General features: G+C 42.2%; 1 protein-coding gene across 3 annotated transcripts in view; it reads right to left on the bottom strand.

Moving 5' to 3' along the window:
- Positions 1-18,154, bottom strand: part of PRR22 (proline rich 22) — a 44,172-nt gene that overhangs the window by 11,971 nt on the left and 14,047 nt on the right. The window contains exons 1-2 of one of the 3 annotated variants that reach the window (XM_033954661.1): positions 12,655-12,705; positions 4,518-4,580 (exon numbers count right to left, since the gene is read on the bottom strand). Coding sequence is in view for 1 of the 3 variants with exons in the window: in XM_033954660.1 (XP_033810551.1) it covers positions 4,518-4,580 (63 nt within the window). In the remaining 2 variants the exon portion in view is untranslated. Of the gene's footprint in view, positions 1-1,823; positions 1,878-4,517; positions 4,581-12,654; positions 12,706-18,154 lie in introns of those variants that run through there. The other 2 variants (XM_033954660.1, XM_033954662.1) reach the window with 2 other exon arrangements.

Raw genomic sequence — 18,154 nt, 5'->3', positions numbered from 1 at the left:
CGCGATCACTGTTCCCGTGCAGACCTCTAGTTGCTGTGTCTCTGGCATCTCCCCCTTTTTGCCTTGCCTGCTTGGAATCACTCTGACCTACAGTCGTGTTGGCCTGTTTGGTTCCTGAGGAAGGGGCTATTGCCCTGAAACCCTGCTGGGTTGAGCCATGTTGAAAGAGGATTGCACCTTAACTTTGGTCTTTGACCCAAAAAAAGCTGTACTCTCCTTGCTACTATTTGACTACAGCACCTTTATTCAGCTAAGTAACTGGAGGGACAAGTGACTAATTTTTTCATTCTCTGTTCAGGTCAGTGGGTTAGGCATTCGGGGAATTGCAGGACAGCAAACTTTTTGTCTTCCACTTTTATATATATTTATTTATTGCACATTGTTTGGCACTTGACTTGCACTTTAAAGCGCACAGAAGCAACCAGATGATGGTGTGCGGCTGGCAGTGAGTGGTAATCTCTGCTCAGTGTTTGCTGGCTTTGCTAGTCTGCTCCTTGAGTCGCTCTTTAAAGCTTTCAAACTCATGCTGAAGGTGCTCCTTATCTTAAAAATTTAGATTTTAGATTTTAGGTTTATATATTTTGGGTGGAGTCTAGGGAGTTAACTTTCCTGCAATGTCCTAGAGCACACCCTACATATATTTTGGTGTCTTTTAAGGGTATTTTGTCTTGGGATTTTTGCTATAGAGATGTGTACCGCAGTGCTCCCTAGGATGTCCCACTGCTCTGTTGGGATGTCTGTGTGGCCAGCCTACTACAAATACTGGCCTTTCCTACATCCCAATGGCTTGTTTTGTGCATTTTTCTTTTGAACGTCTTCTTCAAAATGGTTCAAAACAAAGGACGTATTGTACACACATCTAAGAAATAGCCATTTTATAACAAAAAGATAGACGTTTTCCTGTTTTGAATATGGTCATGTTTGCTACTGGATTTTTGGACATGTTCTGAAAATGACCAAAAGCAAATTTAGACGTCATATCAAAAATGCCCCTCCACATCATACAAAGTATTCCATCTTGCCAAGATCCATGATATTATAATGAGATTCCACAAGTCACTCCCCTGCTAAAGAAGGCTCATTGGCTTCCTATCCCCCACCAGATTACGTACAAAATTGCTCTCTTAACTTTCAAATCCCAAAAGACCAATGAGCCTGCATTTATTAATAGACTCCTGATCCCATATGAGCCTCCTAGAACTCTAAGATCTGCATCGCAACATACTCTTTATGTCCCCTCGTTAAAAATTATTGGTACTTGTCACAGCTCCTTTTATCTGGAATTCCCTCCCATCACATATTAGAGCAGAAATCTAGATAAACTTAAGGGCAGTTTAAAATATTTTCTTTTCAAAGATGCCTAAGAGTAATTTACCATTTTTATCTTACCCCTTCCCTTTTCCTTTTCCTTTTCCTTTTTTGTTCTCCCTCTTCTCCTCCTGTTTTATTATCCTACTCTGTTATGTGAGTTGGTCTGTGGTAAATCATGTTTGTTCTTTGATATTAATTCCCCCTTTCTTTAATTGTCACATATTATTTTAATGTACAACGCTTCAAATTTTATGTTTAGCATTTAATCAAATTTTAATAAACTATGAAACTCTCTTCTTGGTGCTTGTCTTCAAATATAATGTTTGACAAACCTGGCCCTCAAAACTCCATGCCTCAATATATGGGTTAGTTTATAAGGTGTCATCTGCCTGCCATCTAGTGTTTATAGCACTGTTGACCCCAGGGGAATATTTCCATTCAGTGGTTTCAAGATCCTAGTGCTGAATAACTGCATGAAAACCACATTTGGGCAGCTCAGCAAATCAACTCACTTATTCCCTAACTGTTCCGTCAGTTCTTGATTATTGTAGTTTGGTGCTCCTGGGGTTGCCGGGGTCGACACTAAGTGCGCTCCAGGTTGCCCAAAATTCAATGGTCAGGACTTTGTTTAGATTGGGACGATATGTGACATAATATTATGTAAGTTTGTACTAGTTGAAGGTGAGGGATAGGATACGCTAAAAGTTATTGTTAACTATTTACAAGTGCCTGTACAATCTAGCTCCCAAACACCTTGTTCAGAGTATTCTGCCACAGGCTCCAACTCGTTCAATTCGGTCTGCAGAACAATTAGATCTGCATATTCCTTTTGTAAGAGAGCTGAGGCTTACATCATTCAGGGATAATACTTTCCATTGTATTAAGCCTAGGGAATGGAATAACCTCCCTGGGTATATTCGTCAACAGAATATACAAAATTTCAAGAGATTGCTTAAACGGCACCTCTTTTGTCTGATGAAATGCAGGGCATGAGATTGAATGAACAAGGAAGAATAAAGATTGTTGACAGTAAGGTGCTGGTCACCGATGTTTTATTGTCTGGTATTTTGTTTTGTATCTTAGATGTAACCCTTTAATGATTTTTCCCTCGCCTTGAAATTATATGTATAAGTTAAACTATGTATAGCAAAGTTTGTATTTATTAGTTTTAATTCATTTTGAATATTGTTTGTTAGATTTGTCACCCTTATTTAATTATTTATGAAATTGTACATCGCCTAGAAAATGTGATAGGCGATTAATCAAATTTTTATAATAAACTTGGAAACTTGGATGTAACTTTGTATTTTTGTATGTAGTTTGTAACCCGCCCTGGATAAAGGTGGGGATATAAATAAATAAACCAAACCACTTTTTCTTTTCTGTCTTTAGTGTCCTAATAAACTGGATTTTTAAAAAATATTTATCAGAATAAACAAATCTCCTCCCCATGTCTTGGCTATCCATGCCATATTCATATTTTTCATGCATCAATCTAATGCATGCATAAGGGCTTTGATCAGCTTATATCAGTGAGAACTGTTAGGTGGCATGATTTTTATGCAAGTACATATGCACTGCTGTACTGGGACAGACTTGAAAAGCCATTAAGCTCATATAATGTTTCCAACTGTGGCTAATCCAGTTCACAACTACCTGGTAGGATCCCAAAACAGCAAAATAGATTTCATGCTGTTTATCACAAGAATAAAAAATGGATTTTCCAGAAGTCCACATTAATAATAGTTTATGGACTTTTCTTCCAGGAACTGGTCCATACTCTAAACCCTGCTGCTAACTGCTATTACCACATGCTCTGGCAATGAATTCCAGAGCTTAATTATATATTGGGTGTAGAAATATTTTCTCCAATTTGTTTTAAATATACTATTTAGGGCTCCTTTTATCAAACCATGGTAGAGAATTTTACTGTGGGCCGGTGAGGTAAATGCTCTGATTCTCTTTCAATTTCTATGAGCATCGGAGCAGTTACCTTACTGGCCAACGTTAAAAGGTTCTTTTATTTGTATTTTTAGAAAGAAACGAGCTATTTACATATACCACTCTATTCATTGTTTTAACATAGAAATACAGAAAATGACCACAGGGAAAGGTCATATAGCCTATCCAGTCTGCCAATCTATAGCATCTACTCTCTCCACTTAATCCTAAGAGATCCTACATGCTTGTCCAACTCTTTCTTGAATTCAGATAGTGTTCTTCTCCACAGGGAGGCCTCCAAAGGGAGGCCATTTCACACATTCACCACCCTTTCCATAAAAGAGGATAGACTTCCTGAGTCTATTCCTTTTTAACTTCATCCAGAGTTTCTTTTCAGTTGAGAGACTTGACTCCTATGTATTTGTGCTATGGGAATATTTAAATGTCTATCATATGTCCTTTCTCCCTTCTTTCTTCCAAAGTGTATATATATATATTGAGATCCCTACATGCTTGCTGATGAAGCCATTAACCGTTTTAGTCGCTGCCCTCTGAACTGACTCCTTCCTGTTTATATCTTTTTAAAGGTGTAGTTTCCATAATTGTACACAGTACTCTAAATAAGGCCTCACCAGAGACTTATAAAAGGCACTATCACTTCCCTTTTCCTGCTGGCAATTTCTCTCCCTATGCTTTCATCATTACCTTAAGATAATCAAATGCGATCACCCCCAAGTAGACTACATTCATATTGTATGTCAAGGACTTGTTTATGAATTTTGATAAACCACTAATAAAACATATGTAACTGAAGGTTGGCTTAGACATCTCCTGTGCCTCTTCTTTTGCTGCTCAGATATGCCACTGACCTAGCCTCTTTAGCCTTTTCTCATATGGAGTCATTCTCTTTCTTTTATTATTTTGGTTGTCCTTCTCTTTACCTTTTCTAATTCAGCTCCATCTTTTTTTTAAATGTTGATTAGAACATTGAATACTAGTACCTCTTGAAGAAGTAAATTCAAATCAAGTTGTAGTTGCCTGCCAAATATTTTGGTTTTCAAATTACCTGCATTTCAAAATATTGGAAGAAATATGTTTCTTTAGACAATATTTTTCTTGTGCTCAAATCCCTGGGATACATCCAGAGAGGGAATACTCTTAGGTTAGTTTAATGATAGAATGAACAATTCCTTGGACATACCTACAGAAAAGCAGTCTCGGGTTCAGGTAATGGAAAAGCATGGGTGTCCCTAGAACCTACATACCTGCAGGATGGTTCTTGAAATCTGTTTTCTCTTGACTGGGATGGAGATATTCATGTGACTGCCCTGGAAAAAATTGTAAAATATTATAGGTGACATGATTAATTCAATTTATTGTTCACATGGCTCTGTTGCTTAGTCTTTCACCTTCTTGCTGGCTTTTCTCTCTCTCTAACAAGAAATTGGATGAGTTCCAATGCATTTGATCATTATTGCTTATTTTTTATAATAAAAAAATATTTAGCAAAAGACAGGTGAAGCTTTGGCAACTCCAGTGTTTGTAGATCACTTTAATGTCATGTGTTGTGAATGAGGGTGCTCTGCAGCTCAGGGGGGAGGGAAGACATCTTGACATAAGTTGAATACTGTCAGCAATACTTGGAGATGATATATGGTTATACCAAGACTTCATCATGTTTGGATCCTTGTATGTCGGCATGGTAGAGACTTGAAAACCAGTATTTATGCATGGGTAACGTGACCATTTATTTTTTTCATCAAAACGGGGCATCAATTAATATTCAGTACTGCCCCCAATCCCGCCCTAGCCCCATCCCCAATTCCACCCTAGCCTCACCCCCAGTTTCTTCCATTCATTTTTCATGTACACACAATATCTTATTATTTCATAGTGGTAATCATAAATTTTTAAAAAACACTAAGCACCTTATATGCAGAGAAAATGTTAATTATCATTTATATTTGGGGGGTTTTCAAAGATGTCACCTCAGTAACTATAGAAAAATAGACAAATATAGAGCAAAATATAGACAGCAGATATAAATTCTCAAAACTGACACATTTTGATCACTAAATTGAAAATAAAATCATTTTTCCTACCTTTGCTGTCTGGTGATTTCATGAGTCTCTGGTTGCGTTTCCTTCTGACTGTGCATCCTTTCTTTCATTTCTTTCTGCACTCAGGCCCAACATTGTCCATTTCTATTCCCTCCCTCCTTCCTATGTCCTTTGTGTCCCCAGCGCCTCCTTTCTATGTCCTTAGTGCCCCTTCCTATATCCTTAGTGCCCCCAGATCCAGTGTCAGATCTCCTCTCTACCTTTGTTCCAGGTCTCCCTCTCTCTCCCTCCTGTTATGATCTTGCCTTCCTCAGGGTCTCTCCCCCTCTGTCTGCACCTCCCATAGTCCTGCTTCTGCCTCCTGTCTTTCCCCTTTGGTCCAGGCCTTTATCTCTCTAGTCTTTCTTTTACTTACAACCCCTCCCCTTTCTCTGCCTCTTTCTATCCTTCCTTCCTCCTTCCTTCCTATGTCACCCTCACTGCCTTCCAGCCTTTGTCCCCACCTATCTGCCTACCTCCCCCAAAGCCAGCCTGCCTGCCTACCTCCCCCAAAGCCTTCCTGCCTGCCTGCCTACCTTCCCCAAAGTCAGCCTGCCTGCCTGCCTACCTCCCCCAAAGCCAGCCTTCCTGCCTGCCTTCCCCCAGAGCCAGCCTGCCGGCCTGCCTTCCCCCAGAGCCAGCCTGCCTACCTACCTATCTCTCTGCCGCGCCAAAGCCAGCCAGCTTGCCTGTCTACCTCCTTCCCTACCTATCGCGGGGAAAAAACCCTCCCTCCAGGCCCGATTTAAACCTCCCCCCCAGGTCCGCCGCCGCTGCTCCTCTGCTTACCTCCCTGCTGCTAATCGTGCCCAGAAGCCTTCTTCCCGACGTCAATTCTGATGTTGGAGAGGACGTTCCGAGCCAGCCAGGCAGCGATTGACTGGCCCGGAACGTCCTCTCCGACGTCAAAATTTGATGTCAGGAAGAAGGCTTCTGGGCGCTATTAGCAGTAGGGAGGTAAGCAGAGGAGCAGTGACGGGGGACCGGTGGGGGGGGGGGTGTTTAAATCGGGCCTGGAGGGAGGCTTTTTTTGGTGCGGCATGGAGGGACAAGCAGCGATCGCCCATCCCATTGTCCCCACGCACAGCTTCGGGATACTGTCCCTGAAAACGGGACATTTTGGCATCCTGAAGCTGTGTGTGGGGCAACGGGACAGGGGATTAAAAAATGAGATGGTCCCGTTCAAAACGGGACATATGGTCACCTTATGCATGGGTGGATGAAGCCTGAACAGAGTGATGGGCACAGCTCTGGCCACAGGAAGGGTAGGCAGTTTTCTCAAATGGCTCATGTACTTGATTAAACGACTTTGGAAATTATCCTCATTATTTATGATACACACACTCACAAAAGCACAATGTCTGAAAGTTAATTGGAGGGTGCAGGAAATAAGATTGAAGATTTACCTAGGGTGCCCAATACTATTTGAATGGCCCTGGGCAAATATTGGGAAAATCTTCCCCTGAAACCCCAACCTAATTAGTGTGGTCATTGCAGAGATAGTCTTTAGGCAAAGGCCAGGCACCATAGAGGTCTTCTATAACACATCAGTCAAGCACCCTGAATCTCTTCACTATTTGTCACCCTTATGCAATGATGATAACTTTCTTGTACAATCCCCCTTTTTTCTGGGACCAGTGGGTTATGTATCCCTTGCCGCCAGGCACTGTAGTAAGCCTCAGATGATTGAAGTCTTAACTCCTCCCTCTGACAGCATATCCTGGAGCATGCCCCTTGGACACCAGTCTTGTCTTCCTACAAGTCAGCTTGTAGGAGCTTATCTTTTCTGCTCGTTTCTTTTGGTAGTTTTTCAGTACTTTTCAGTATTTTTCTTTCGCGGTTTTGCCCTTGTGCTGTGGAGATTCCCTGCGGGGATGTCCTTGCAGCAGGAGATCACAGACTGTTGGAAAATGTCTGCTTCGGAGGAGGGGAGTGTCCCTGCTCTGTAGTAAGCCCTCTGGACAGCCTGCAAGTCAGATGGGGCCTCCGGGATCGGGAGCTAGCTCGCCCCAGGTTTGTCCACTAGTGGGTGTAGCGCAGGCTACGTGGTTCCATGGTTGCACAATGTATCCGAGGATGGCAGAGGTCACTGGCTGTGGTGGTCGGGCCAGTGGGTAGTTAGACTTGAAATCCAGCTTTCCAGCTTTAGATCTCTCTACATGCTGTTTCCAGCATTGCCTGCAGCTTCTCTCAGACAGCACTTGGAACAGTGAATAACAGATTGTCAGCCTGTTTTAGCAATTTATTTTTTTGGGGGGGGTCCTAAAAAGGGGGTTTGAGTGATTTCCCTTTATGCCCTACCCCTCTCCACCTCTACAATCCCAAAATTGCCATTTTTTAGGGATCCCTGTTCCTTTCCCAGATTATTTTAGTGCGAAATTGGCACCTGCGGTGGCTATCTTGGATTTTCCCCCGATTTGAATAAAAGTATATTTTTCATAGTTAGGAGCTTCATTTTTGCTCCAAACTTCACGGATGGCCTCCCCAGGACAAGATGGAATAGATTCATGCCTTGTATGTGGCTGAAGGCTGTCGGATACACAGCTATGTTCCATGTGTGCTGCGGCCTATGAGGGGGGCGAGGTTTGCATGGCGGTCAGTTTTACCAGGGACTTTGCTTCTCTGAAGGTGGATTCAGCTGTGTCTTAGATCACCCAGCGTACTTCCCTCCCTAATGATGGAGGGGTGGTCCTGAAAGATGTTCAGGACAGGCATGTGGATTTCCTCCTTAAACGCCTGTTTGATTCGGCTGAGGCCGGTGTCAAAGCAGCGACAGCTTCGTCCTTCATTGCTCGGGTGTGCCACTCTAAACTATGCCATGACCCTTACTCTGTGGTGCTGCATGATTTGGATTTTCTCATCTCCGGGGTGGATTATATGGCTGATGCATTATATAACATATTGAAAGTTTTCACCAAGCTGGGCACTTATTCAGTGTCTGCCCAGAGTGTGCTATGGATGAGGCAGTGATCTGGGGACTCTTCCTCTAAGGCCACCTTGAGCAAATTGCCCTTTAAGAGACAGCTTCTGTTCAGCCAGGGTCTGGGTGACCTTATGGTGAGTGTACAAGATCGCAAACCCACGTCCTTTCAGGAGTTCAGAGCATTCTAATTTTCGACCGTTTCGATGTCCTCACCAGTACTCTGGTCCTCCCTCTTCAGGGCAGAAGTATCCTTTGTCCTCCAGGCCATGTTTCAGAGGGTCTGGCCATCAACAGACCTCAAATTGATATCCAGCAGCTCCTCCTAAGAAACAGTTCTGATGCCAGACCTCTGGCCCCTCTCCCATGCATCGGGGCATGGCAGTCGGCTTTCCTGGAGGAATGGGAGACCATCACGTAGCTACTGCTAGGTCTTGGAGGTACTCCACTACAGGCTCAAATTGGAGTTTCTCTGTCCTCTCTCTGAGTATTTCTTGATTCCCCTGCAGACTGGCCTGAGAAGTGAGAAGGTGCTTCAGGTGCAAGCCATGGTCTGCAGACTTTTAGATCTTGCGACAATCGAGCCTGTGCCAGAGGGCGACTTTGGCTCAGGGAAATACTCAATATAATTCAACCGATCCTGGATCTCAAAGCGGTCAGTGGTGACAGTGCGCATGGTGACGGTGCATTCCGCCATTGCCTCAGTGGTGCCAGGGGAGTTTCTGGCCTCCCTGGACCTCACAGAGGCATATCTCCATATCCCCATCTTTCCGGTGCACAGGAAATTTCTGTAGTTTCATGTCCTGGAGCAACACTTTCAGTTTGCGGCTCTTCCTATCAGATTGGCGCCGGCGCCCAGGACTTTCACCAAGGTGATGGTGATGGTGGCAGTGCATCTCCGCTCTCTGGGTATCCTGGTCCATCCATATGTGGACGACTGGCTGATTAGGGCTCCCTCTCTGGCTGAGGGGATCCAGGCGGTCCAGCAAGTGGTTCACTTGCTGCAGCATCTGAGTTGGGTGATCAACCTTCGGAAGAGTCACTTGGAACCCACCCAAGATTTGGAGTACCTGGAGGTCCACTTTCACATGGGGGCAGAACAAAGTTTTCCTCCCTGTGTTCCGTCAAGAGAAGATTCGGAAAGTCACTGGAGACCTGGTCGCTCAGACCCCGATGGCCTGGCAGTATCTCCAGGTCCTGTGGCTCTTTGTGGTAACGATCAATGTAGTTCTGTGGGCCAGAGCCAGACTACGTCCTCTGCATGAGGCTCTGTTGTCCCGATGGAATCTGCAACAGGACCCATTGCTTGCCCTCCTGCCCTGAACAGTGGCGGGATGCAGCAGCATGGAGTAGTGATTGTGTCCCCTATCATTGGCCAGGGGCCGCTCTGGATTTTGGATTGGGTGACTGTCAAGAGATGTGAGTCTCTCTGGATGGGGGGCAGTCTATATATCTATTCTAGTACAGGGCCGGTTGGCATCCTCAGAGCGCAAGTGGTCTATCAATCGTCTGGAACTGAGGGCGATTCGGCTGACCCTCCTGCATTTTCAGGGTCATCTTTGTCATCAAGCTGTCCAAGTGTTCTTGGACAATGCCACAGTGGTGGCTTACATCAGCCATCAGGGAGGCACGAGGAGTCCATCCCTGAGCGTGAAGGTTCGGTTGTTCTTTTGCTGGGCAGAAAGACACCTTGTAGCACTGTCCACAGCTCATGTGGCAGGTGTGGACAATGTTCAGGCAGACTTTCTCAGTCTCCAGATACTGGACCCCAGAGAGCATTCAAGTGCATAGTACACCATGGGGGTGGGTGGGGGGGGCAGTGTTCTATCTCATAGCGACTGTGGCGAACCAGAAGGCCGATCGGTTTTACAGTTGTCGAGGCCAGCAGTGATAGCATGGACGTTCTGGTGCAGCACTGGCCCCAGGGCTTCTTTATGCCTTCCCTCCATGGCCCATGATAGGACATCTGTTGCGTCGAATAGCAGAGCATGGGGGCCGGTGATCCTGGAGGCTCCCGACTGACTGAGGTGGCTGTGGTATGCTGACCTGGTTCAGCTCTGGTGGGGCCAAGGGCTGTGGTTGCCTTGTTACACTCATCTTCTCATGCAAGGACTGATTGCTCTACAGGACCCGAACCACTTTGGTTTTACGGCATGGCTCTTGAACGCACAGCCCTGATGGTCCAGGGCTATTCTTTTGTGGTGATTGCTACTTGCTTCACAGCAAATGGAAGTTCATGGTGGCAGCCTATGCGAAAGCATGGTGGTGCTTCAAAGCATGGTGCGCCAGCCGACAGGCGGATCCTTCTTCCCCCTCAGTTTATCTGGTGTTGGAGTTTCTGCAGGATGGTCTGAATAAGGGTCTTGTGGTGGCTTCACCCAGGTTCAGATTGCAGGTCTGTCCTGCCTGGGCCCTCTTGCCTTGAGGGGGCCTTGGTGATTGATCCAGACGTGATCTGTTTTCTATGGGGCCTCCTTTGCACCTCCCATGTCCGAAATAGAATCTGAATCTGGTTCTCCATTTCCTGGCTTGCCCGCCCTATGAGCCTTTGAAGCAGGCATCCTTGATGGATCTCACTATCAAGACGGTATTCCTTGAGACTGTCACTTTGGCTTGGACATTTTCAGAGCTCCAGGCTCTTTCTTGTTGGGATCCTTTCCTGCGTATTATGGATGCCGCACTGCTCTTGTGTATGGATCCTTCCTTTCTTCCGAAAGTGATGTCTGTCTTCCATATGAATCAGGAAGTCCAGTTTCCGGAGTTTGTTCCTTCCAATTTGGAGGCCCAGGACTGGGTGCTGCGGTCCCTGGACGTGTGCAGGCTTTTGCTGTGGTATTTGGAAGTTACCAATGAGTTTTGTCTCTCGGATCACCTGTTTGTCCTGGTGGGTCCTGCACGCAAAGGCAGGCCTGCCTCTAAGACTACCATTTTGAGATGGATTTGAGCAGCCATTTCTGCGACTTATGTGGCAGCAGGAAAGAAGGCCCCCCTCAGGGTGCGGGCTCATTTCACCAGAGAGGTTGCTTCCTCCTGGGCTGAATCATCAATGGTGTCTCTGAATGAGATTTGTAGGGCTGATACGTGGTCCTCCATGCACACCTTCACCAATTTTTACAGGACTGATGTGGCAGCCAAGCAGGATGCTGCTTTTGGTGCCTCGGTGTTGGCAGCAAGCTCATCAGTCCCACCCTGATGTTTTCGGGACTTCTCTGTTATGTCCCACTGGTCCCGGAATAAAGGGGGATTGTACAAGAACAAAAAATTAGGTTCTTATCTTATCTTGTAAATCCTCCCTTTATTCTGGGAACCTGCCCTATATCTGTCTGATTTGCTGATTGCCTGCCTTGAGGTACTGGTAAGCTGGATTTAGGTTTCGGACCAGCCTTTATAAGAGTGCCATCTGACTGGATCTAGCACTAAATTTGGGGGTGGGGAGTCCCTAGTTCAAGCACCCTCTTCTGACAGTGCAGGCTGTGTCTCCTTATAGCACTGTTTTGTCGTTCAGGTTTCTAATGTTTCATAACCTGTTTTCTCGTTTTCATTGTTGCTGTTTTGCATATGTTAATATGAGTAGAATTGATTTGTCTGGTGGGGAGTTCCCTGTTCCCCTTTCTCTCTTGTTTGTTATCTTCTGCAGATGTTCCTGGCTGCTTTAAGACTGACTGGTGTCCAAATGGCATGCTCCAGGTTATGCTATCAGAGAGAGGAGTTAAGACTTCAATCATCTGAGGCTTCCTACAGTGCCTGGCGGCAAGGGATGCATAATTCACTGATCCCGAAATAAAGGGAGGATTTACAAGAAAGAAGATTAGCAAAGGTAAGAACCTAATCTTTTGATGTGCTCATCTTTCTCTCCCATCCGGGGCTAGTGAACGCTGCCCTTACAGGATCCACAGCTTCTGCTAACCTGGGGATTGAAGATCAATAGTTCCATTGATAAAGTGCAAGCCGTTCCTGTCTCAGCTACACTTGTCCCACCTGTTCCAGCCAAGTACTGGCCAGTAATCTTTTCTTATGTAATACACTACTCAATATCATTAAATTAAGCTAGCAATAAGGATCAGAGAGAACTGTTACAATTCGAGACAAAGCCCCTAGTTCTACAGATACAGAGACAGGAAACACAAAAAGCACAAGTAGACAATAAACAGGATCATACTGATACTGATGCAATTATGCAGGTGATAGAAGCTGTACAGTTAACACAAAATGAAACAGGTCAGCTTGTACAAATTCAAGTGGCCCAAAATAACGCTCTCTGGCCACAGAGTGCTCCAGGTTCTGGACCAAGTTATCAAAGTGTGAGAGGCAGAGACCGTGGTATGCCCCCGCCCGATAGCAACGATCAGAATAACTACTGCATGGATTTTGCTCCAGACTTACGCTTTTCGTCGGATCATTTTTAGCACTAGCAGGGTCCAATAGGGAAATTCACTCCAACTATTCCTTCTAATGAGCGGAGACTAGGCCAGTATGTACAAATTATCTCTGCCTCCACAAACGCAGAGCCCGTTGGGTATGTTCACTTTGATTTTAAGGTACCCTGAAATTAGCTGAAACTCCTGTTAGTTCATCTGTTGGCAATGATGCACATGTGCTGAAAACATGGAAAATTCACTGTCTCAGTTTTTTAAGAATTTGAATAGATAATAACGTGAAACTTAACCCTATACATACCTTAGTGCAGGATAGTTCTAGTGTTCAAGTAGCAGATATTTCCAGTTTTTGCTTTATATGTTGTGTTTAGCAAAGAAGGATTGTTATGTTCTAACTGTGATATGCCTATTAATTTTCTGTTTTTCCTCCACCCGCAGAGCAGATAAAGGACGGAAGAAACAGTTGTGCTTCATTTTGCTTTGATTACATTTTCTTTTCTGACAGTATGAGCCCGAGACTGAAGTCTGAGCAGACATTTTATATTGTGCCTTACATTTACTTTGCAGACAGGTGCACATGCAAATGTACAATGCTGTGATATTTTTCTTTTTCTTCTATATAACTATGTGTTTATTTGCAGATAACAGAAAGTTTGCAGCTCTTTTATGGTTAGTTGGTTTGTTTGTTTGTTCATGTATTGTTTGGTTTGTGGGGTACCCCAGGGAATATAAAGATTATCATTTTTGGAGGGGTTTTTTTTTCTTCTTTAATTCTTGTTTTTGTGCCCTAAACGATGCTTAGTGATTTCTTTTTAACCCCCCCCCTTTTTTTTTTTTCCTTCTTACAAGAGGGGAACTATGTATGTAGTACATAGTGTGTTTTTTTACTCGAAATGTTTTTTTTTTTTTTTTTTTTTTTGGGGGGGGGGGTTTGAACAGCGCTGAAGGGAAAATTAAAACTATATTGGTTACTGGATGTCTAGGCTTTATTTTCATGATCATGACAATGTTGTTGTTTGTTTTTGAGTACTGCAATTGAATTGTGATTTAATCTGGTTTTTCCTTTTCACATTCTCTCTCTCCCGCTGACTGCAGCGGTGGGAAGGGGAGGACCAGTGACATATCTTTTGCTTTAGAAATTTTTCCTGTGTGACAACTTGAATGCCAGTTGTGTTCTATAGATGCCTGAGTATGTTTTTTGCTCACCATGTCTTTTGTTTAGGTTATAATTGCGCTTGAGAATGATTTCCTGTTTAATTGAGAACTAAAACTATTTCTTGATAGTCCTTTTTAAGAAATTAAGATTCCTTTGGTATATAACTTTTCTTATTCATTTTTTTGTATCTTCCTACAAGCTATATTATGTATGGGAATATTAGGACAAAGTTTAAATATTTGACTTCTTACTGGATTCATTTTTTTTTTCTTTTACTAGGTCTAAGTTTGTCCCATATCTTGTATTTTCAATAACACTGGTTAGTGTCCTTGGTACACTCTTCATAGCATGGAATCTGCACACTCACATGCCACACATTAGCATCTCAGCTTCTGGGCTGCATGCCAGTTTGTACAAGACAAAAACTGCTACTATTCAATGACTACTCTTTACATGTATCCTCCCTTCGTAAGGCGATGGCACCACTATGCTCCATACTTCATCATCGAGGAGTGCGATTTGCACTTATATATCCGGCATCCCTACGCATTTGGGGTAATGGGAAATCACACACCTTCACAGACAAAATAGCTGCTCAACAATTTGTAGATTCTATACCTGTGACAGTAGCTGGCGGCGCCCTGGCGAAGGATCCAACGGTTTAACTCTTCTTATTTTTGCATCTTTTAAACTTACCTTAGATTGATCAATATAGAGATATGACATCCTGCTTGGATAGTTCCAAATTCACTGTCTATTTTGTCTATTCATCTTCTTATAATTCGTAATGAATTGTATATACTATGTCATATATTATGCTAAATTAAGCACACTAATCTCAAATTTTCTGTTATTGAATAGGTGTGGAATTTACTAGTTGTTCCATATGTGTTATTATTCCGTGGTCACAGGATCACCTTTAAAATGTTTTAAAATATGTAGAATAGTGTTGTCCATTCTTTTTCTGACCATATACTATGCTGATGTTATTGATTTCTTTTCTTTTACTTTCACACTTTTTTTATCTCTCTTCTTAGACAGGAGTGTCTGCCCGAGCTTACAATTATATCAGTTATTTTTTCTGGACAGAGAAGATATAATCTATGATTCAACAATATATATCATATATTATGGCTGATTTACATGTTTTTTCCTTTAATGTGAATGGTCTTAACCATCCCATTAAAAGGAAAAAGATAGCTAATTATGTATCCAATAAACATCCTGATATAATTTATTTACAGGAAACCCACCTCCTACCCGCTGCTGCCTCGAAATTTCAACTAAAGGGATTTTCAACTCACTTATATTCCCCTGCAACTCATCAAAAGAAAAATGGTGTGTCAATATTTCTCAATGATAAACTGTTTCCCGTTATTCACAATTTTAAAATAGACACGGAAGGAAGATGGTGTCTAGTACATGCTGCGATACACTCAACTAATTTTATTTTTCTTAATATATACGGCCCGGTCAAAGACCACCCAGACTTTTTCAAAGAGCTTCAGCTGGCGATAGTTGAATTTGGTACTTGTTCTCTTATATTGGGAGGGGACTTTAATCAAATTCAAGATCTATATATTGACAGATCTTCTTCTTGTAAACCCTCCATATCCAAGTCTTTCACAGCTCTTCATGCTTTAAAGGACGCCTTTTCTCTTGTGGATCCTTGGCGCTTGCTTTACCCGAAAGGTAGAGAATACACACATTTTTCACCTACACATAATACATACTCGAGAATTGATTATTTTCTCCTATCCCCTTCTCTTATTCAAGATCTCACCAATACCATTATACACCCAATCTCTCTCACGGATCATGCTGCCATCTCTTTATATATATCCATCTCAGCCCCACAAAAGGAATCCCCCTCATGGCGGCTAAACAATGCCTTACTGCTAGACGAGGAAATTATTGAAAAAATCAATTCTTTCACTGCGGAGTTTTTTGAAAATAATTCTAAAGATCCTGAAATTTGCCCTTCCATTGTCTGGGAAGCATACAAAGTAACCCTTAGAGGTGAATTGATTAAAATTGCCTCTTGGAAAAAGAAACAGTCCATGAGAAAGGAAAAAGATTTAGAAAACTCCATCAAAACCTTAGAATTACAACATATGTCTAATCACATACATGACCCAAATACTTTCCAACGTATTCAAAATCTTAAATATGAATATAATACTTTAGTTTCATATGCAACTAGGCGTGATATTTTTATCTCTAACTCTGGTCATTACATGGGAGATAATATAATGGGTCGTCCTTTGGCCAGATACCTTAAAAATAAATCTAAAAGACAACATATAATGGCTATTCAGAATCCATCAGGTCAATTAGTCAAAACCAGATCTCTAATTTCCTCTCAATTTGAAAAATTCTATACTTCTTTATACCAATCCGAATCTACCACTCCTGAAGCAGATATAGACTCCTTTCTTACCTCCTTAACTCATCCGACCATTCCAGAATCTGTTAAATTGGAACTTGATTCCCCAATAACTATATTAGAAATTGAAACTGCCATATCTTCCTTACCTGCTGGGAAAGCTCCTGGCCCAGACGGCTTTACGAACGAATTCTTTAAGCAATTTCGCAACCTACTAGCTCCTCATCTCCTTAAATATTATGACTTCCTCCACTCCACTCCAGACAAGCAATTCAATTTCACCGAGGCCACCATTGTAGTAATCCCTAAACCTGACAGAGATGACACTTTGGTTAAAAACTTTCGCCCCATCTCTCTCCTCAATTTAGACTACAAGATAATGGCAAAATTACTTGCATTAAGACTTACCAAAATAATCCCGTCGCTTATACATAAAGATCAAACAGGATTCATTAAACAAAGATATATAGGAGACAACCTGCGCCTATTTCACTATATTAACGCTCATGCTAAAACAATGTCAGACCCTGTAATAGGCCTAGCTATCGATGCTGAAAAAGCCTTTGACCGAGTGGAGTGGCCTTTCCTTTTCCGTGTCCTGAAGTGGTATAATTTTGGCCCATTTTTTACAAACTGGATAAAAACGCTATATCATCAACCCACAGCTCGTATTAGGATTAACAATTCTTTAGCCAATAAATTTCCCCTCCATAGAGGTACTCGACAGGGCTGTCCTCTCTCACCATTGCTATTTAATTTAGTGTTGGAGCCACTCCTTTCAGCTATACGACAAAATCCCTCAATTAAAGTTATTCCCTCCTCTGATCGAGACTTTAAATTAGCAGCTTATGCTGATGATGTTTTACTTTTTCTGAGGGACCCTTTACTCTCCCTTCCTAATCTTATTCATATTATCACTCAATACTCCCTCCTTTCCGGTTACTCTGTTAATTGGGAGAAATCAGAGATCTTCCCTCTAAATGATAATATACTTCCATCAGATTTGGCTCATTTTCCTTTCTCATGGTCACATGAAGCTGTGAAATACTTGGGGATTTTAATACATAAAGATTCGGTTCATGCTCAAGATCTTAATATATCTAAAGTCAAAAATCTAGTTCTAAACACTACATCACGATGGTCTCCACTTTTTTTATCCTGGTGGGGTAGAATAGCAGGGATTCATTCAGACCAAAACATATAATAAAGCTGACAAACTGAAAATCAAAAAAGATGAAAAGGAGAAAAATAAACCTCAATTGAGGGTCGTTGGGACTACACAAGTACCCAACCATCCACTCATCATCACGGGTTTATAAAAAACTCCAAAACATGTATAAATAATCACTTTTCATATCTTTCATTCACATGAGGTCTTCTTTTTGTTATTTTTCACAGGATCTTGAATTGGCAGCCTTTTGGCGAAAAACCTCAATTTCAGATGAGTGTATTTTTTCACGATTTCATACATATGCTGCATATCTCTAAAAACTGCTTATACTGATTATATTCAGCTGTAGTCCTCGCCAATTAATGTAGTTAAGCTTGGGATTCGGGCCTTGTTCATTGCTTGACATTTAAATTGAAACTATATACACATAAAAAAGACTGTGAAAAATAACAAAAAGAAGACCTCATGTGAATGAAAGATATGAAAAGTGATTATTTATACATGTTTTGGAGTTTTTTATAAACCCGTGATGATGAGTGGATGGTTGGGTACTTGTGTAGTCCCAACGACCCTCAATTGAGGTTTATTTTTCTCCTTTTCATCTTTTTTGATTTTCAGTTTGTCAGCTTTATTATATGTTTTGGTCTGAATGAATCCCTGCTTATAACTGAATTTAACAAAACGCATTCTTAATATATTTACTATTAGTTTCACGTTTTGGCCTCTAAATAAATTATTAGGGGTAGAATAGCATCCATCAAAATGACTCTGGCCCCTCAAATTAATTATATCCT

Source organism: Geotrypetes seraphini, chromosome 8, assembly GCF_902459505.1.
Source record: "Geotrypetes seraphini chromosome 8, aGeoSer1.1, whole genome shotgun sequence".
In the NCBI taxonomy this organism is placed as follows: Eukaryota; Metazoa; Chordata; class Amphibia; order Gymnophiona; family Dermophiidae; genus Geotrypetes; species Geotrypetes seraphini.
Note: the sequence above shows the minus strand (reverse complement) of the source record. Positions and strands in the feature narration are given on the sequence as shown.